The sequence below is a fragment of the Pistacia vera genome, unplaced genomic scaffold (genome assembly GCF_008641045.1).
Source record: "Pistacia vera cultivar Batoury unplaced genomic scaffold, PisVer_v2 Contig404, whole genome shotgun sequence".
Taxonomy (NCBI): Eukaryota; Viridiplantae; Streptophyta; class Magnoliopsida; order Sapindales; family Anacardiaceae; genus Pistacia; species Pistacia vera.
The window spans coordinates 858834-881063 of record NW_022196229.1 but is presented as its reverse complement, the minus strand read 5'-3'; the positions used below and the strand labels follow the sequence as shown (position 1 = coordinate 881063).

The following is a 22230-nucleotide window of genomic DNA, read 5'->3' as shown; positions in this document are numbered from 1 at the left end:
GGTTTTGATCACTATGTTTAGCTCTCTTGGTTTCAACATTGAGAATATCTTTATTGTTTAAATCAAGAACATATAACCCATTATATAATCTCGTAATTCCAAATAGAATACCATTCAAACTAAAGGACAATAATCCATTAGAAATCTCAAAACGATATCCTATATTATCCAAAGCGGATACTGAAATAATATTTCTGGAAATAGAAGGTACGAAATAACAGTCATGAAGTTCCAAAGATAAGCTCGTAGGCAAAGATAAACAATAAGTCCCTACAGCCAATGCAACCATATGTGCTCCATTTCCAACTCGTAGGTCAAATTCTCCCTTGGCGAGCGATCTACTCTACCTTAGTCCCTGCACATCAGTACAAATGTGAGTACCACATCCTGTGTCAATGACCCAAGATGTTGAAGGAGAGAAGTTAAGCTCAATCATGTACATACCTGAAGTCGAAGCCTCTGACTTCTTCTTGCTAGTGAGGAAAGCCTTGCAGTGCTTGCTCTAGTGGTCAGGCTTGCCACAATAAAAGCATATTACTTTCCCACCCTTCCCTATGCCACTCTTAGGCTTGAGAGCATCCTGTCCTTTAGGTTTGGGCTTAGGTTTGGGCTTGGCCTTGGCCTTTCCCTTGCCCTTACCCTTCCCTTTACTAGCAGCCAATAGTAAAACAGGCTTGGACTTTTTCATGTCCCACTCTACAGTCCTCAACATGTTCAGAAGCTCTGATAGCGATTTCATCATTGTGTTCATATTGAAGTTCATTATGAACAGTGAAAAAGAATCAAGTAAAGACTACAGAATTAAATCCACTTGTAAGTCTGTATCTAACCTACCCGAAAGTCTCAAGCCTCTCTATGTACATAATCATTTTGTGTGCATGAGGACCAACTTGGGCTCCCTCAATCATGCGACTCCTAAATAGTGCTCTCGACACTTTATACTTCTCATGTCGAGCATTTCCTTCAGAAAGCTCCTTGAGGTACAGAGTAATGGCAGCAGCGTCCATATTTTCATACTACTTTTGTAGCTTAGGTGTTATCGATGCTAACATAAGGAATTGACCACCATCAGTATCATCAAGGAACTTTTGATAAGTGTCCTTTACTTCTTGAGTGGCATCAGGATCAGGCTCAGCCATATATGGCTTATCAAAGATATACAATTTCTTTTCGGACTTCAATATAATCCAAGGATATCGATACCAGTCTGAGAAATTGGATCCATCCAACCTATTTTCTTTCTCGATTATCGGTCGCAGGTTCATAATTCTTATTTTGGTGAATCTACAAATGTAGAAAAGTAAAAGTCATTATAATGTTCATTATTATTTAATATGGTCTTTTATTAAAAATGCTCCAATTATTTTCCTCAAGTCAGTAGCCCTCACTATTAATTCGGGAAAGCCCGTTGGCTTTCCTAGTGGACTTAGATCCCATCTAGCCCATTTCAAACCTTCGCTTTGGCGAACAAGCTAAAATGGGTTGATTAGGTAGGCCAACAAACTTAATCCACACCAGTTGATAGCTCCCACTACCAACCTCAAATGTAAAGCAAGCTAACAAGCCAATCACACAATCCAATGGCCTAGCCATCATCCTCAAGTGTGACTCTCAGTATCAGTAGAGTGGATACTACATGTCGCCATGTTCACACAACATGTGTACTTCTCTACTATGCCTATGACATGCTTATCAACCTTCGTTTTGGCGAACAAGCAAAACACGTCATTTTAAGTCGACCCATCACCATTAAGGAAAACTCCAACAAGCTTTAACTTCCCACTGGTAGAAGTGTACCCTTTGCTTTGGTGAAAAGGGTTCCAACGAACAGTAGTTTGATTAAACCCATGGTGATGGAAGGCTTACATGACTTACTATACTTTATTGGAGGGTTTCTATTTTATGTCTCACCAGCTTATTATCTTTATTAGAATGATATTGTTTGGCATGTTATTAAACATTCAACCTTAGCATGCATTCTAAATAAAAGATACAAACGTGCCGGTACATGGCCCTAACTAAAACCGATTTCCTTGAGCCTAGAGGAATCGGTGGGTAACCTAGGGATCCCGAGTCTTCAAGTATGATCGCTTCGTCCTTGTTCCATCTTTAAGTACATTACAAAATACATCATACTAAATTTATAGTGAAATTAATCTTAAACTAATTTTACATCAAAAAATTTAGAAACCTCGAGTTACATCTGAGGGGAATGAGATGAGAAGAGAATGTACATCGAGAAAGGAAGAAAGGCAAGGCAAACATGCCTTATTTAAAAATTTACAATCATACATACCCAAAAATACTTTAAACCATACACCACAGGTCCAAGGCTCATGTACTGGGCACCATACAATATTCAAACAAGTACATTACATACATTAAAAAATAAACATTTTGAATTGGGTGGTGAAATTATTAATTACCCTCTGACAATTTGGAGATTTTTTAGGTCCAAAAGGTTTGAAACTTTTCACTTAGGCCCCTTTGCACTCGAAAGTACGCTCACTGCGGTGGTGGTTTATATCACTGTGGCATGCACTGATTATCATTTAGCATGCATGCATAGGTGCGATCGCCGTGACGATGGTTTATATCACTACGACATACACTGATTTTCAATCGTGCACACGCATAAGTGCAATTGCCGTGGCAAGCGCTGATTTTCAATCAGCTCGCACGCAAGAGTGCGATCATCGCAGTGTGCATTGATTTTCAATCAGCGAGCATGCTAAAAAGCGATCACCGCCACAATCGTTTATATAGTTGCTGTGAGCATAGACTAATTTGTAGCAGATCAGTTCAATCAGCAACAAAGAATGCCTAACGGATTTTGCAATCAATCTCAACATCCGATCTCAACAAAAATCCATATCATGTTATACCAATTTTTCAGATCATCAACAAGTTAAAATTATAAAGTGTAATGAGTCAATCGATTACTAAAAACATGCCATCAACATAAAATGTACACAAATTTAAGAATATAACATGTTATCAATCAAATACATGTTATCAAGCTTAGATTAAACTATATAATCTAGTACCTGAGGCTCTGATACTAGTGTTAGGAATTGATCTACCCAATGTAGTGGAAAAAAAAAAAATCAAAAGGATGAATCGATTCCTTTTATGGCAAGATACATGTATAGATTATATAGTTTACATGTTAAATCAAAATTCTGCACAAAATAATATCAATCCAAACAAGGATCAGAGATCTTACGCACGTTTGGAGTCTCCTTCAAATGTCTCTGAATTTACTTTGCTACTTTCTATGTAGAACCGAACGATCGGTGATCCACATGAAGACAATCCTAAGAACCAAAGAGGGATTTTCTATATCTACTAATTAACTTCAAGAATCAAATTGAATTAAAGAAAAATCTTTGATTCAAAACCAAGGGGAGAACGTGAGAGAGAAGGGTGAAAGGGGGCTGCCTTTTCTTTCTTTAATAAAGGAATGAATGTAATTTCTTTAACATAACTTGCACTTATATAGTGCAAATTGTTAAAACCCGATTCCTATAAGGAATACACATGGGTTTCGACTAAAATCCACCCTTGTATCCAAACACCCTTCTTATGGTATTCTGTTTTAAATTTATTACTATTATAATTAAAATCAATTAATATATTTATAAATATTAACATTTAATTAATAATAATAATACATTTAAATATATGCATATAATCTCACTAATTTAATTTTAACATTAAATTAAATATAGGCAACAACCTCAGCAAATTTAATTGCACCATGAGATTACCAAAATACCATTTCATCTAAAAGACGAAAAATACTCCTTGAACAAAATGATTCTTAAATTGTCTTCTAAGTGTGTGACCCGTAGGCTCCTCATCATATCGGTAGTGAGTAGTATCACGATTAACACCAATTAATTGTCTCATTACACATAGACCAAGATTGGCCCCTAGCAAGGCATCATGGCCACTTGATAGATTTGGATTTAGCGAAATAACTACCTATCAACAATATGGTTACTGTGCAATCAATTCATTTCATCATCTATTATCTCATCGAGACTGAGGTACAGAGATAGTGTCAACCTTAGTTACTCTCGATATCTTTATATTCAGTTACTGGACCAATGACCGGAATAATAAATTGGATTGAGCAACAACTCAATCCCACTGTGGCCACATATTTAGTGTCATTGCCATTTACTGAATTGTGTAGGGAGACAACTTCTCCCATACCCGAGAGTGATGAATCCTCTATCGATCTACCATAGTCTTGATACACTCCTTGATGCAGCAAATCACTACTGTATTAATAACTCTGAATAAAATTGTGTTGGGCTAGTGTCAAACTACACCAATCGGTGCACAAGGCGCTTCGGTGATCTCAAGTCTAAGGATCACATGCACCACCATTTGTTAAAGGATTTGTTCCATAGACACTGGGGTTACCATCTATATGGAATCTTCTGGTGGGTCAGACTAGTGAACTTGCCTATAGCAAGCACCAATGTGTTGCATGACAAGTGAGATCAGTCACTGCCTTTTGACAGGGTCGTTCAACACTATGATAGCTTTATCGTATTATCTATGTCCTTGGTCAGAATAATACTAGGGCTACGAACATTTCTAGAATGGCCACCATATGTGAGCATAGGGTTCTCACTATCAAGATTTGAAACACTTGATACCCTCATCATAGTTATACCATCCTAAGGACATATGTCAATACATACATATATGATTTGCACGATATAGAACAAAATGTCTTTTATTGATTAATGAACATTATTACAAAGAGTCAATTCTACAATAATTGATTACCTCTAGGGCACCTACACTAACAGACCAAACCATTAAAATGTCCTTTTCTTGCCTTGGAGAGATAGTACGTTTGTTCCTGACTCCTTTTCAATCTGTACAAGTGGACGAGCTCCTCTACAGAAAACTCACCCAAGTTAGCTACTTAGTATGCTATGTACATGCCTACTATTATTATGTACGAATTCGTCGACAACTGAAGACGAATGATACCGAATCATTCCAAAACATTGGCAATGAAGTAATGACGGGGAATGGACATCCCACACCTCAATAGCGTATTAGAAATCGCTATACAACCAGTGAGAGGATTTTTATGGGAGAAGCCTCCTGGAGCCCTTAGGGTAAGTTAAGGCACATAAACTTCAGTTATGCGCCTAATATCCTCGGCCCTAATCAAGGAATGTGGTTCCTTTCAGGGCCTATAGGCTGGAGATTTCTTTGGCTGAGAAATCTCCATGGAAGAGTGGTCAGAAGAGCTTGTCGCATTAGCATCTAAGCTCCATGCAACGACGTCCTAAAAAATCTCAGGGATTACATCCCCAAGAACTGCTAAGCCCACTGGAGAGTCGAACATGCGATCAATGTTGTGGCTATTGGATGAAGACATGGTAAAAGCTCACCTCTAGGTACCTAAAACAGAAGCAAACATGTGTCAGAGCTTAAAAATTTGACGATTTATCCACACTTTGCTTTCAGTTCAGGCACTTAAGGTAGCTCGCGTCAGACAACAGACACAAGTGAGCTACTCGGATTCCAGTGGCCGCCACCATAAATCTTCCTTAAACCCATAACCACCGGAAACACACTCAAAAAACCCTAGCAAAGCCCTAAAAAATGCAATGTGGCCATGGTAAGGGCCACCCTTAACTGTAAAAAGGTATAAAAACAAGTAAAGGAAGAGAAAGAAGCTTTACTGATGTGTAAAGAAGGAAGAAACTCATCAGAAAAGTGCCATGAAAACGAAAGAGTAGCGACAAAATAAGTAAAGAAATATGAAAACTTTGGCAAAGTGTGTAAAAGTTTGGACAAGATTGCTTGCTTTAATAGTAGTTTGCATGGGAGATGATGGGGCAAGATTTGACTGTAATTGTTGATCTATAGTAAATTTTAGCCCTCTATTCGTCGAGCAATCCTAGCCATTAGACGTGGCCACGTGTTAATCATCTGCGAGGATCGATCAACAGTTAGACTGCCACAATCATAACCGTCATCGCACGTCGCTTTGATTTTGCGCGTGGATAGTTGTAGTCGCCCACGCACAATGAAAAGTAATTGCCAAAGGTTGCTGCATTTAATGTGACATGACCGCTTGGAAGTTACACATATACCCGTCATTTCAAATTCCAAGTTGTTAAGAATATCACAACAAAGGAAAAGCTAAGTCTTGAATACATCGACCGGAGATAGGTCCGACTCATGAAGCTCGACCATGCCTACATTCATCACACAACTGACAAAGTCCGAGCTTGATATCAAATCAAGCAATAGTCTTCGAAGCTTGAAACGAGCACCTAACATTAGGGGGCAAATGTTGTGTGTGATTTTTCCATCAAGCTCTGAGGATTGTGAGGTTATAGCTCGATCCAAAATCAGTTCGACTTAATCGATTGTCCAACCTAGCACAAGCTCATCAAGTTGTAGCTCGACCTAGCACAAGCTAGTCGTGACCAATTCTTAAAGTTATTCATCTAGCTTACAGATAACTTTAGATCCTAGATATTTCAGAAAGGATCAGATTGACAACAATTTTCATGCAGCTCAATCGCGAGAATATTGGAGTAGTATTTCAATTTTAATTATAATCCTTTTATTTTCGCTCTTTCCTTTGTACAAAATCTGTATATAAACCCCCACCAACGATGAGAAAGGGGTTAACAAATTTTCTAGGAATATTATTGTAAGCTCTCACAACAAATACAAAAACAGTGGACGTAGGCTCAAGAGTTTGACTTGTCGAACCACTTTAAAAACTCTTTGTGTCATTATTTTACCGCTTTTCATTCATAATATTGTTGGTTACCCGTAATCATACATACATTAGTTCTGATTCTGTCAAGGTCAATCAGATCACTCTAGTTGGTGCAAACCTTGTATCAACAGGATTGGATATGATAGTGGAATAGGATAGGGTAAAAATAGCGAACCAAAGGGAGGAAAACAAAACCAAAGAAAACCTAATCCGTTCAGTTTTTTAAATTTTTATCAACTAAATAAAATATTTTTTAAATAATTCAAATAATTTATCAAAATTATTTATTGAGAAGTCAAATAATCAACATTTGTGGTTTAGAGCCTAGGAAAATTTATATTGAGCGGTGTGGGATATTTAGATTTAGCATGATGATAGATAGATAATCAGGGTCTTATATATGCTACCTGACATATAAATTACTATTTTTTTATTTTTCACTAAATTTTGTTGCTTAATGTTTTGATAAAGATGTCGTTACATATTGCTCCTACTAGATTAGATTCCTTGACTGAAAGAGATAATCGGGACACAAGGGAAGATGAAGATGTTAACCTTCGCCAAATGGCTCAAGGAAACAATTTAATTTTCCAAGCAATTAATAGATTTCAGGACTATAATAATAGATAGAGGTGAGCAATTCTAGGTACCCTGCACTTTTTAGAGGAATCGGAATTGAAACCAACCAGTTCCTAAGATTTGGAACCAAAATCAAAACCGGTTGGTTTTGGTTCATAGGTTCCTTGAATTGGAACCAAAATCAAAACCGGTTGGTTTTGGTTCTTAGGTTCCTTGAATTGGAACCTAAAATGGAAGTTCCAATTCCTTACTAGGTACCCTGTAAAACTTTAATTACTTCCTATTAATTTAAAAATGACAAATAAACCTTAAAAATTTACAAATACACCCCTGAAAATTAAGAAAATGAGCATTTAGTAGTTTTCAATTTTCATTACTCATTCATTTGTGTCCAATCATAGTCACAGATCCTTAGAAATATTATATATATATAATTACTAGAGTGAAAATGGAGATTTTGAATTTGCCCATAAGTTAATTAAATATCTAATCATTTAATTAGGTAATATACTAATGTTCATCAATTTATCATATATAATTACTAATTTACTATAGATATGCTTAGAACTTGATAATTGAAGTAAATATTATTCAATCAAATATACTATTTTATTAAAAAATAATTCTTTTAATAACATTTAAACACTTTTCATTGGATCCTAATTCCAATTATACACTTAATTAATCAAACAATTAATGAATCTAATATATTTTAATTCTTTTAAGTCTTAATCACATGCCCTCCAAACTTTAATATTATAATAACTTTTTTTTTTTTTTAATAGAGAAATAGAATATAATTACTAAAATTATTTCGGATAAAAGTTCAGGCACAATTAGTAGGTGGTTCTAATTTTTGTATTTTAATAAATTAACGACTAATCTTTTATCTTTGATACTCTTTGAACTTCGATCCATACAATCATACTTATGAATTACTAAAAATAATTTATATAATATTTTAGAGCGAAAATGAAGTTTTTGAAATTGCCCATAAGTTAAATTAACTTTAATTCCATAAGTTAAATTAACTTTAATTGCGACAAAAGAATAATATTAATATGATTTATGAATCTTTAATTAAATAATTAGTATGACTCTAAGTTTGTTTTATGTCATTACTTTAACTTTGATTACAAAACACTTACCTTTCTTAATAAACCATGAATTGTGTAATGACTTCCTTTTACTAGTATGCTTTAGAAAATATACGATGAAAAACTTACCTAGTTAGCATATGAAAAATAGCTGGGCCAAAATTTTTCTTTACTTATAAAATATAATTCTTTACATATGCCAAAATAACATGTACAAAAACTTTAGCAACGATGGACAGTGATGCCATTTCTCTCCACTTTTCGACGTCCATCCGACCGCTTCTCACCTATTTCCTGCAAAACATGGAAAAACAACAGGGTGAGCATAAAAATGCTCCGTAAGTAAATCATCTACTCCTTTATCCCCGCACTTATTCTTGGGTTCTTTCCTTACTCTATTCTTTCTCTTCTTCATTCTTTCTTTGTTCTTTCTCTTTTCTTTCTCTGTTTCTAGTTCTCATTGTTCTTTTCTTTCTTTCTAATTCTTTCTATTCTTTCTTTCTCTCTGTTCTTTCTTTCTTTCTATTCTTCCTAACCATGATGGAAACCATGGTAGTATGCATGAATGCAATGCACATGCAGTAATGGTTAGAAATGCATTTTCTTTCTTCTTTTCAATTTCTTATTCTATTTCTTTTCTTTTCTTTCTATGTTTTTCTTTCTTTTCTTGCATGCTCAAGCTTTCTCATTCTTTCTTATTCTTATTCTTTCTTTTCTTTGTCGATCGGACTCGGTTGATGCATGGATTCGGAACCTTGGCCGTGTGAGTGAGTACAGTCCTCATCTACATGCACTCTTGCAGATCGTACAAATTCTTCTTTCTTCTTAGGCCACTCAATTAAGGTGACGTGCATGTAGGAATTCTTCTTGGTACAACCCTCATCCACATACACTCTTACGGGTCGTACAAATACTTCTTCTTCTTATGCAGCTCACTTAAGGCGGCGTGTATGTGGGAATTCTTCTTCTTATCACCCACGGGTTCCCCATCGCAACAACCTATTCTTTTCTCTTCTTTAGCACTTTTCTCTTCTTTATTGTTAGTGCTTTTCTTTCTTTCTCTTTATTCTTAAAGTTCTTTATTCTTTCTTTAAAGTTCTTATGCATATGCAAATATATGCATGTGGATGGCTCATGTTTGTAATCTTTCTTAAGTGCAAGCATGGAATGCAAATATGTAATGTTGCACAAAATAAGTTTCTCTACTTATGCACAAGCTTCTCTTAGGCATTTCATCAAACATGATGCATGCATACTTTAATTCTATTTTTGATACATCTCTACTTCTTTCTTTAACCATCCATTCATGGAACAAAACTTCTCCACAATAAATCTAAACATGGCCAAGAAAAATAATTCAAATATTCCACTTAATTTCTTTCTACATGCAACCAAACTCCACTTGGTCACCACAAACTCAACTCTACTTCTCATGGCTTAATTCTACTTATCAAAAGCCATCTACTCATCAACATCAACATTCTCAACAATCAATTAGAAGCTCATAAGCATAAACATGCATATCAAATCATTTAGTTGCTTAAATCTTAACTTAGGTTGGATTTACTTACTTTTGCTTGAGTTCCTCCCCTAGAAGCTCTTTATCTTTGTTGGACTTGCTTCTTCTCTCAAATCCTAAGCATAAAATTCATAAGAATTCCATACTAACTTAAATTAATCTCATATAGAACAAGAATCCTTACCTCTTGATGCTTAGGATCAAATCCTTATAGAAATCCAACCAAAAGCCCTCAAATCAACCTTGGAAAATTGATGGAAAGATGAGAGAATTGGGGGTAGAGGTGGCGTGTGGGATAAAGCAAATGAGAGGGTTTGTGTGCTTGAACCCTTAATATCTCATATAACTAAGCCTTCTTTCCCATTTTGCCCTTACACTTTCTTGGTATTCCATCCTTGTCCTTTAATTCTTTACAAATTCACCCCCATTCCAAAATATTCTCCATGAAATTTTCTTACATTTCACTTCTCATTTTTCCTACTGAATAGGGGTAGAATGGTCACTTCACCCCTATGGAAAATTCTCTAGAAACTTCACAAAGAAAATCAGCCAGATCTTCGCCCCGGCAAAAAAATATAGAGCCTACGTCTCTGCGGCGAAGTCTGCATTTCCCAAAATCCGCCAAGACTTTACCAAATTCAGGGCATCCAAACAATTCTAACAACTTACAAACTTAACCAAAGGCAACCTAGCAACAATAACACATATAAAGTAAACATAGGGCAAACAAACAACATTTAAAAGGCAAATGAACATGAATCAAAGATGTACCTTGAAGTGGATGTTACAAATTGACATACTATAATGTTATAACTAATTAAATATCTAATCATTTAATTAAGTAATGTACTAATTTTCATCAATTTATCATATATAATTACTTTCTTAATATACCTTGAGTTGTCATACTTTAATGTTATAATTAATTAAATTTTTAATCATTTAATTAAGTAATTTACTAATGTTTATCAATTTATCATATATAATTACTAATATACTATAGATATACTTAGAAGTTGATAATTGAAGTAAATGTTATTCAATCAAATCTACTATTTTATTCAAAAATAATTATTTTAATAAAATTAAAACACTTTTACCTAGATCCTAATTCCAATTATACACTTAATTAATCAAATAATTAAGCAAAACTTTAACTTTAACATTATAACATATATTTTTTTAAATATACATAATATTTATTATTTAATTATTTAATATCTATATATCTATATAATCCTGAGACATACCCTGTTTGATTGACATGTAGGATTTTTAAGCTCTAGAATTGCTGTATTTTGACATGTTGGATGATTGTCCGACATGTGGCTGCATGTGATTGGTGATGATGTGGGATATATACATTTGGTTGCATATGATTGGTGATGATGTGGGATATGAACATTAGGCTACATGTGATTGGTGATGATGTCGATATGTGGATGAGTAAGATTTTTGGTTACATGTGGTTTAATGTAATTGGTGTTTGATTTTTTTTAATATTAATGACACATATTACGCGCTATAACTTGCTTAATAAAAGTCCAATTGATGAACGGATTGAAGCATTAGAAACTAGACAGACAAGGCTTTAATTTGATATATTATATGCTAAATTTGGATAACAGTAGATCCTTCACATTCTGGTAGAAAAGATATGATATCAATCTCAGTTTCCACTAAATAGTCAGTACTAAATTGGCCATAACTTGCTCAATAAAAGTCCAATTATTGAACGAATAGATGAATTGGAAATAAGCATGGCAATGTTCCCCGAAATTCCGGGGACCCGTCCCGCCCCGCCCCATATGGGGCGAGGGAGCCCTAGTTTTTTCGGGGATATGGGCGGGTGTGGGGGTGTTTTAAACCCCATCCCTAGGGATGGGGCGGGGTGGGTGATGCCTTTCCCTCGCCCCGCCCTGTATATAATATATAAAATTATATATAGATACTTTTCATTAATACCCCTATATTTCACCTAATTACACAATTATCTTGCCTATATAAACTCATATTTTTCCAGTTTCCCTCACCCTAAACAATTGAACAAGAACAATCCCTATCCCATATTTATGTAAAATTAACTATGTTTAAATGATTAATTTAAATGTTTGTCATGTGGATGAGAATTAACTATTGTGTTTGGTAATGCTCAAATTAATTTAGGTTTATGTAAAATTAACGGGGTAGGGACGGGCCTCCAACATTTCCCTATGGGGCGGGGAAGGGGAATTTTTTTCATCCCCGTGATGGGGATGGGGAGTGATTTTAGGTGGGGATGGGTATGGTGAATGAGATCTCCACCCCGCCCCGCCCCATTGCCATGCCTAATTGGAAACTAGACAGACAAGGCTTTAATTTGATATATTATATGTTAAATTTGGATAACTGTAAACCCTTCATATTCTGGTCATATCAATCTCAATTTCCACTGAATAGTCAATATTAAATTGAACATAACTTAATATAATCTTGGCACAAATCCTATTTGATTGACATGTAAGATTTTTTAAGATCTAGAATTGCTTCATTTTGACATGTTGGATGATTGTTTGACATGTGACTGCATGTGATTGGTGATAATGTGTGATACATGGATGAGTAGGATTTTTTGTTACATTTAGCTTAATGTAATTGGTGTTTGATATTTTTTAGTATTAATGACACATATTACACTAAACAGTCAGTAGTAAATTGGTCATAAGTTGCTCAATAAAAGTTCAATTGGTGAACAGATTGAAGCGTTGAAAACTAGATAGACTAGGCTTTAATTTGATATACTATATCAAGAATTTGGATAACTATAGACCCTTCGCATTCTAGTAAAAAAATATGATATCAATCTCAATTTCCACTAAACAGTCAATAGTCAATTGGCCATAACTTGCCAATAAATGTCCAATTGATGAACGAATTGAAGCATTGGAAACTAGATAGATAGAGCTTTAATTTAATATATTATATGCTGAATTTGGATAATTGTATATCCTTCACATTCTGGTCAAAAAGATATGATATCAAATAGTGGCATCCCAAAGGTCTACTTAAAACTTTGTTTATTCACATAAGAAGATCTATAGATTCATTTTTGTCCCTTCGTAATCACATAAGAAGATCTATAGATTCATGTTTGTCCCTTCGTAATCACATAAGAAGATCTATAGATTCATGTTTGTCCCTTCGTGATCACATAAATATAAAAGTTTCACATTCTCATTAAATACCTATTATATTTATGTGATATGATATCATTTCACTATGACATCGTCTATTGCCGCATTCTGTTACTTGGTTTCAAAAATACTGTTGGTCTCAATAATTTGGTAAGCATATCTCTTCACAATGTTAATATCAAATCAATTAATTTTTGTTGTTGTTTTTTATAGGGAAAAGATTCATGTATTGGAATGGAACCAAGCCGAGGATGTTTCTATCACCAAAATACACAAACATTTTGCTTTTCTTTGTTTCTCGGTTTCCACTGAATTGTCAATAGTAAATTGGTCATAACTTTCTCAATAAAAGTCCAATTGATGAACGGATTGAGGCATTGAAAACTAGACAGACAGGGTTTTAATTGGATATATTATATGCTGCCTTTGATATGGAATCTACCTTATTGCTGAACCATCACATTCTTGATGAAAAGATATGATATCAATCTTGGTTTCCACTAAACAGTTAGTAGTAAATTGGCCATAACTTACTCAATAAAAGTCCAATTGATGAACAAATTGAAGCATTGGAAACTATACAAACAGGGATTTAATTTGATATGTATATACTAAATTTGGACAACTGTAGACCCTTCACATTCTGGTAAAAAAGATATGATATCAAATGGTGGCATCCCAAAGGTCTACTTAAAACTCTGTTTATTCAAATAAGAATATCTATAGATTCATGTTTGCCCCTTCATATTCACATAAATACAAACGTTTCACATTCTCACTAAATATCTATCTTTATTTATGTGATATGATACCATTCTACCATGACATCATCGGTCGCCTATTGCCGCATTATGTTGGTTTCAACAATACGGTTGGTCTCGACAATTTGGTAAGCATATCTCTTCACAACGTTAATATCAAAATCAATTAATTTTTGTTGATGTTGTTGTTTATAGGGAAAAGAATCATGTATTTTGAAGCGTTTGTATTTATGTGAATGTGAAGGGATTAATTGTTTTGTGGTGCCGAATGGTAAGCATATTTCTTTACAATCTTAATATCAAAATTAATTAATTTTTGATGTTTTTGTTTTCAGGGAAAAGATTCGTGTATTGGAATGGAATCAAGCCGAGAAAAGTACAACATGAAAGCTAGAAAATCATGGATGTAACAATGAGGATCAAAAGCCATATGCCAAACCATATTTTATCCATAATTGTAATAGACCAACGATTCCTTGAGTTCAAAATCTCACTACTGAACACTTAATCTGACTATTGAAATTGCATGGCCTGTTTGACTAACATGTAGGAATTTAAAGCTCTAAAATTGATGGATTTTGACATGTTGGATGAGTGTTCGACAAACATGGTATCAAAGCCACTTTCATAATCAACACTATATTATATTCAAACAACAATACTATATATACAATCAATAAAAATACTCATGCAACGTGCGCGCCTTACACCTAGTTATTTAATATAATCCACCCTACCCACTTCTTCAACATGTCATCCACGTGTCTTCATTGCATTTTAATTTTTTATATGTAAAATTACAATAGACCCCCCATAATTTACTGATGTTTTTCCTGTCCCGGTTCCAAGATAGGTTCCATGTAACGCCCCACATGAGGTACGTAGTTATTGTTTCCTCTTTCGCTCTTAATTGCGTTGGTTTTTGGTAATATTGTTTGACTGAGTGTTGTGTTGAATGCTTGCCCTGAAATTGGTTGAAAATAGAAGAAGTTCAGTGTACCAAGCTTCGCCGGGGCGAAGAAGAATCCTCGCCGCGGCGAAGATGTGTTGAAACCACGGGGAAACTCTCTGGACAGTTTCACCGCGGCGACAGAAGCTTCTTCGCCGCGGCGACAGGCCGATTAAAATGTTGGTTAAGTTTTAGATATTTTCTTCCCTAAGGGAAANTATCTGACCCGCTTGATGAAGGTCTGGGACACTCTTTCTGCTATGTTCGACCCGACCCGACTCGGTTATCATCCTCCAAGGTTCACTCTGAAGAAACGACGACCTTTCGCACTATTTCCGGTGCTTCCGTCAGCGCGAATACGTCCACGCCGCTCTCCACGGCCTTCGTTGATCCGTACACTTACAGTAGTTTTGACCGTGCGGCGGCTTTTGATTGCTCTAATAACTTCTCTTCGATTCCTCTGCAGCCGATCCCGAAAAATCTGATCAACTCGGGTCCGATATTCCCGGGTAACTATAATTCGGGTCCTTTGGAGCGTGGTTTCTTGTCGGGTCCGATTGAGAGAGGGTTCTTGTCTGGACCACTCGATCGCACCGGGTTGTTTTCGGGTCCGATTGAGAAGGGTAGCTCCGACGAACAATTTCAACGGAGTTTTTCCCATTCGGGTTATAATTTCCGACCCAGATCACGAAAACGGTCATTGATTCGGGTCCTTCAGAGAGCGATATCGAAAAGGATTTCTCGCGGCCAGAACTTGAATTCAATTGTAACTCCGATTAAAGGAATGGCTTCGGTTAAAGAACCCGAGTGGATTATCGGGTCGGATAAGAACCAAAACGATAATAATTTAACGGTGAGTAGCGACGGTAGTTTATTAGAAGACGATGATTCTCAAGAGTCTCAAAATCTTCAATGGGCTCAAGGCAAGGCTGGGGAAGATCGTGTTCACGTGGTGGTTTCGGAGGAACATGGTTGGGTTTTTGTTGGGATTTATGATGGATTCAACGGCCCTGATGCTCCTGATTATCTTTCATCTAATTTGTATTCATTCGTTCACAAAGAACTTAAAGGTTTATTGTGGGACGACAAGTTTGAACCGATTCCAAGCACAGCAGCTACACAAGATGATTCTGGAAAGAGTTACGTGACTGAAGCTGATTCTTTGAAGAATTGTAGTGGAGATTCTTGTTCACAGTGTGTAGATTTTGATTTTGATTGGAATTCGAAGCGAGGTAGACACAAGAAGTTCAGGAGTAGTTACAGAGGGGCGGCCAAGAAATGGGAAGAGAATCAAAGGAGGTGGAAATGTGAGTGGGACAGAGAAAGACTAGAACTTGATCGGAAATTAAAAGAACAGTTGAATAAAAACAATAAAGATAAAGCACACGATATAATTCACGCGGATGTGTTGAAAGCTTTATCGCAAGCATTGAAGAAAGCAGAGGAGGCTTATTTGGATATAGCAGATAAGATGGTGATGGAAAATCCGGAATTGGCGTTGATGGGTTCTTGTGTGCTTGTAATGTTGATGAAAGGAGAGGATGTTTATGTGATGAATGTGGGTGATAGTAGAGCGGTTCTGGCTCAAAAAGCTGAACCTGATTATTGGCTTGGTAAGATTAGGCAAGATTTAGAGAGGATTAATGAAGAAACTTTGCATGATCTTGAAGGGTTTGATTTAGATCAACCGAGTACAGTTTCTAATCTAACTGCTTTTCAGCTTAGTGTGGATCACAGCACGAGTGTGGAAGAGGTAAAATCATTGTTGTTGTTTCCCTTTTTACTCTGTACGGATTTTTATTTTTTTTAAAATTGATTGAATTGCATATTGTTGCGTTACAGGAAGTTCAAAGAATTAAAAATGAACACCCTGAAGATGCCTGTGCTTTGATGAATGACCGTGTTAAAGGTTCATTGAAGGTCACCCGGGCTTTTGGTGCTGGCTTTCTCAAACAGGTGTGTTTTCATTATAGACCTTTTACTTTCTTTTAGATGATAAACAGATATGCAATTCTTTTTAGCCGTTTTGGATATGCTATTGTGCCTCTTTGCAGCATAAAGAACATAGATGTTACATTGAGAACTCTGTTCATGATTACCTGAAAACTCCCGTCATGATTTTTTCAAGCTTGTTTCCTCTCCTTAAGATTATGCTATTATATAAACAAAAGATCACATTATTATGAACACTAGCAGTAGATTGTTGACACCTAGATTACCTTTTCTTGTTGATTAGCATAATGGAGTAAAGGTTATAGTTGCTCAGGCATCACAGCTCAGTGTTTCATATTTTCTTTAAGGTTGCCAAGTGAGAGTTTCTGATGCAATGTTATCCATAGAAACAGATAGATTCTTTACTTTCCATTATTTTGAATAAATTGATGGAGATTGGTATTATTCCGCACATGGATAGACATTCAATTCTTCAATTGCATCAGGAAATTTATATTTATCTTATATACTTTCCATTGTAAAAGTCTACCTTTTTCTTTCTAAGCACATAGCTGTTCCTCTCCCTTTGCTTAGATCTGATCTAAGAGGTGATACGTGTATTTGGACGTCCAGGGCATATAACGAAAGAGTTCTAGTTGTCGGTCATATATATATATTTTTTTGAAAAAAAAAAAAAAGGGAACAGTTTGATTCCAATGGCGCCAAAGCAAAAAGAGAAGAAATAGGATTTCAGAGCATTTTGCTGATAGCAATATCAGATTGGTTCTGAAAGTGTCCAAAATTTTCCTATAGGTGCACTTGGGAAAGTATTGCTTTTGAGTTATGATAGATAGGGTAGATTCGTTGGAAGTGCTGGTCGTGTATTTGTTTTACGTTTGGAAAATCTTTGTGATTAGATTTAAATGTTATGAATATGATTAAGAGTGTCATTGCAACTGATTTTGTTTCTTAAATCTGCAGCCAAAGTGGAATAATGCACTTTTGGAGATGTTCAGAATTGACTACAAGGGCACAGCTCCTTACATCACTTGTTTACCCTCTCTATACCACCACAAATTAGGGCCAAAAGACAGGTTTTTGATATTATCCTCGGATGGGCTCTATCAATACTTCACAAACGAAGAAGCTGTTTATGAGGTTGAACTTTTCATCAAACTGCAACCAGAAGGAGATCCAGCACAGCATCTGGTTGAGGAAGTACTGTTCCGGGCTGCAAAGAAAGCTGGTACAAATCAAATATAACTCTGGTGGAGATCATTTTCCAAAATTAATCTTTTTCAATTACAAGAAGCTAATCATAGCGAATTTGTTTAATTGCAGGCATGGACTTTCACGAGTTACTTGAAATACCACAGGGGGATCGAAGGCGATACCATGATGATGTTTCCATCATAGTAATATCCTTAGAGGGAAGAATATGGAGATCTTTTGTGTAAGTAGAGAAATTCCGAAGACAACAGATAAAAGATATAGAGACATCCACTAAAAAAGTCGGGCATATCCCTTTTTGGCAGTTCTTTTCCTGGTCGCCTTTGTAACATAACAATTAAGCTTCATGAAAGTGTTTTGAGGAACTTAGTTGTGCAAGTTCTGGGTGATAAAGGAGTGTAAAGGTGTAAAAGTTGGTTCTTGTTGATTATAAATGTCATATAAAATTGTAATTTTCCACTAATAAATGACATTCCTTTTAAAAAGGATTTTGTTTCTCCAAGGTCTCCGCCATCACTTTCTGTAGTTCCTTTTTTCCCAGACCACATGGGGTTGGCAACACTATCTCAGCATCTGCGTCTTTGTGAACAATTCGAACTATCGCTGAATGAGAATATTTGATCAGTTTTTTCTCCTTTAAGATTTTATAAAGGATGACTGGTCACTTAAAAGATTAACTTAATTTTAGCCGTATACTGTCAATTGCAGTTATTCCTATTCGTACAGATATAGAATCGAACCAGGATTCTGATTTCAAAAATGCCACTTTCATTCACCTCATCTGCAAAACCTAAATGAAGATGTAAACTACAAATGATTGACGATGACACAAAGGGTGGCAGGCTAAACACTTATAAAGTTTTTTCATAAATATCATCATCGTAATCTAAACAGAACAATCAATCAATCCTGAGCTTTAAAACCAGCATACAATGAAGGTGTTTTTGAAGAAGTCTATTCTGTAAAATCCCTTCTGTCATCCCATTTAATTTTGTTGTTTCTGATCTTTCTGTATCTCTCAAGTGGGGTTTTGGTGAATTGGTGAAGTCATAAATAAAGCCATTAAAGGAGAAACCCTTATGAGCTGCGTTTGCTACATGTAATTCAGTCATGGCGACGTGGCAAAACAAGAGCCCTGATATGAAGTATAGCATACCCACTTCTTAGCTGACAAGATCATAATTCTTCTTAACTGCTAACCACTTTAGAATCCATAGTTAATGCATCGTAGTTGGGGAGAGAGGTTGGTATCAGACTCATCAGTAATTAAAACCTTTCATTTATTCCATATCAAAATCTGGGTCTTGCTCCTCAGAGTTTAGCCTATCCCAACCATTTGCTTCTTTTCCAAGAATGTAACTGCAAAATTGGGCCCTCCATTTTGTATTATCGTTCAGAGTAAACAGCGAAATGAGAAGTTCACATGTCTGGTTTCATAAATTTTAGATTCCCATCCTTAAATTTACATTATATCCTTAATTTTAACTTTTTACTCTAAAGAGGCTCACATTAGCATGCTAACGTGCACTAGTGCTCATTTGATTCATGTTAGAAAAAAGCGGTTCACGTTAGCATTGCTCAAGCCGCAGGTTTTTGGCTTTTTTCGATCGATCTTGAACTCCAAAATAATTTTCGAGACCACCGTTTGACTCCCCACGACCTCCTCTACAAGACACTTTACCCCTACTTGCCGTCACTCATATTTCCAGCCACTCCCACACTTGCCACCTTGCTATTTTGGCTATCTTCTCGGTCATTTTTGTTTGATTGTAGGGCAACCGACATCATCGGACTACACCAACATACTCTCCTTGTGTTGCATTTTGTGTGGGTATGTTTTTTGGCCGTTTCTGGCTTCCCGTTCACCAGAAATTGAAGCCCGAAGTCACGCCCGCCACCTGCTCGATAAAAGGCTCAAGTCATTTTCCAGATTCTCACCCTTAGTTGAACAGTCATGACTGTGTTTAATTAATGGTGGGAATCTGGAATAAATGAAACGAGGGGTGGGAACTGCTATTTTACTAAACCTTGGGTGTGAACAGGTCGTTTACTCTATCGTTTAAAATATGGGACGAGTTCTGAGTCTGCTGAAATCAAAGCAAAAGCTCGTGGGCGGGCAAACGGCAACTTGGATTAATCCACAGAAATTGGGCTCTTTGTAGAGGTTAAACTTGGGCTTTAATCATATTGATACTGGGCTGATCCATGATATTTTGCGTTTGGCTTTGGGTATTGGATTGACCATCGGCCCACCCAAATTACATGCCCAACATTACGAGTTAATCGAAAATCAGGCACCTCAGTAGTCAGTTCCCTCGCTGCAATCTTTCACAAATTTTCACATTAACAAGACAAATTCAACCATTAAGTGCGTTAACCCAATGCTATAAACTGACTCTTTGAAAGAAAGATGATCCGATTTCTTCTGCTTAAATGGAAAAAGCAAAGACAAAATTAGAGTAATGAAACTGTTCATAATCTTATGAATAATTATATTGTCCCTTAAAGATGTCTAGAAATGATAATTTACTTAAGGCAATATTATGCTTACAATCAAATCTCATAAATTTTTATTTACAATCTCGACGTAATAGTTCTCAAATAAGTCTTTTCTTCTGAATTACGAGTTGTTACTTTAGGTTTATGAGAGAAATTTTATAAGATTGGTTGTAAGCCAATCTTTATTATCCTAATTAAAGGTTTGAATAATAAAATTTGCTTTCAAAATATTAACCCTCTTAAAAAATAAAAACCAGTCAAGTTTAAATGCTTATCTCGAATATGAAAAACTTTAAGCCCAAAATCTTCTTAATGTGTAAGACACCGAAAGATGCATTGGTCTACTATGATACCAGGATTAGGAACTAAGAGTTTCACATTAAAAAAAACTAACTTTCTGTATGAAAATAGTACTCTCTTTATAAGCTCAAGACTTCTCCGATAGCTTCTTAGCATGGTTTTTGTCATAAATGATATTAAATTACTAATACATCACCCATTTCTAAAAGTTGAAAATAGAATTAATATTTTTTTCTGAAAGATTCGATAGCTAACCTCATCGGTGCCGGCAAGCCAAATAAAAAGAACTGGCTTGGTCCAAGTGTCACCACCACGATGATGGAAGTGAAGATTTCAATGTTGTGTATCGACATTTTCAATTTTCAACTGACAGTCATGTTTAGAATATTAGCTCCCATGTCCCTATCTATCTGACATTTTGTGTGATAAACGAATTACAGGTTTAAGTAAAGCTATCTCCATAAATACAAGTTTTGGATCAACGACACTTTCCTTCAAATCAGATCGCGAAGTTTACGTTTGATCTCTGAATTGTATAAATTCATGAATGAATGATTCGGTGCTGCCCACAAGATTTTTCTGGCTTGGAACCAGTGAATTATATTTATACGCATGGATAGAGACGTAGTCAAGATTCTGAGTAAGTAGATTCAAAATATCAAAATTGATAAATTAATAAATTTACAGTACCAAATTATCAATTATATAATTGTCTTTGACGTTTTTTCTTATTCTAAAAATGTTGTATAATCTTCGAATGTCTACAACTTAGAGTTTTATTAATTATTTAAACTATGCAAAGTTAACTCAATAATTAACCAAAATTTATTAAACCCAATTTAAAACAACAACTAATTAAATTATACCTCAATATAAACAAGATTAAATCAAAATCCATATCAAAATTTAGTAATTTAATCTTTCAATTTCAAATTACAGCAAAAACTCATAGTTCATAATCTTTCATCAATTAGGAAAGCTTAAAAAAAAGAATTTTAAGAAAAAAAAAAAAAATGAACATCACCTTACTTTGTAAGCCAAAAGAGTGGAGTATCTAGCCAAATGGGAAAATGAGAGGAAAAGGAAGAAGAGAGAAAAGTTAAAAAAAAAAAATTTTAATTAATAATTTATAGGTTCAATATATACCAGGTTAGGTGGGGCTAAAATTATAAAATTTATAAAACATTAATCATTTTTTGAAATTTAAAAAAAAATTGAGTGCATTGAATTGAATCCCCAACTCTTTATGTGGCGTGCATGGAGACGTTTACGTCTCTATCAAATAAATATTTCATCATTTTTCTTTTCATTTAATAAAAAAATAGATGTCATAGGTCTGAATTTATGTATAAGATTTATTTACGTATAAAATGAGTAAACAATTTTTTCCCACCGAGGTTTGCCTTAACGGCACTT

At 35.3% G+C, this 22230-nt stretch overlaps 1 protein-coding gene across 1 annotated transcript; it reads left to right on the top strand.

The window, feature by feature from the left end:
• Positions 1-13948: 13948 nt before the first annotated feature.
• LOC116142059 (probable protein phosphatase 2C 23) lies at positions 13949-18517 on the top strand. Its single transcript, XM_031427513.1, has 6 exons — positions 13949-14032; positions 14100-14175; positions 15066-16606; positions 16696-16809; positions 17767-18031; positions 18127-18517. Exons 1-6 carry the CDS (start codon positions 13949-13951, stop codon positions 18240-18242), a joined length of 2196 nt encoding a protein of 731 aa, XP_031283373.1. The 3' UTR covers positions 18243-18517.
• Positions 18518-22230: the final 3713 nt, after the last annotated feature.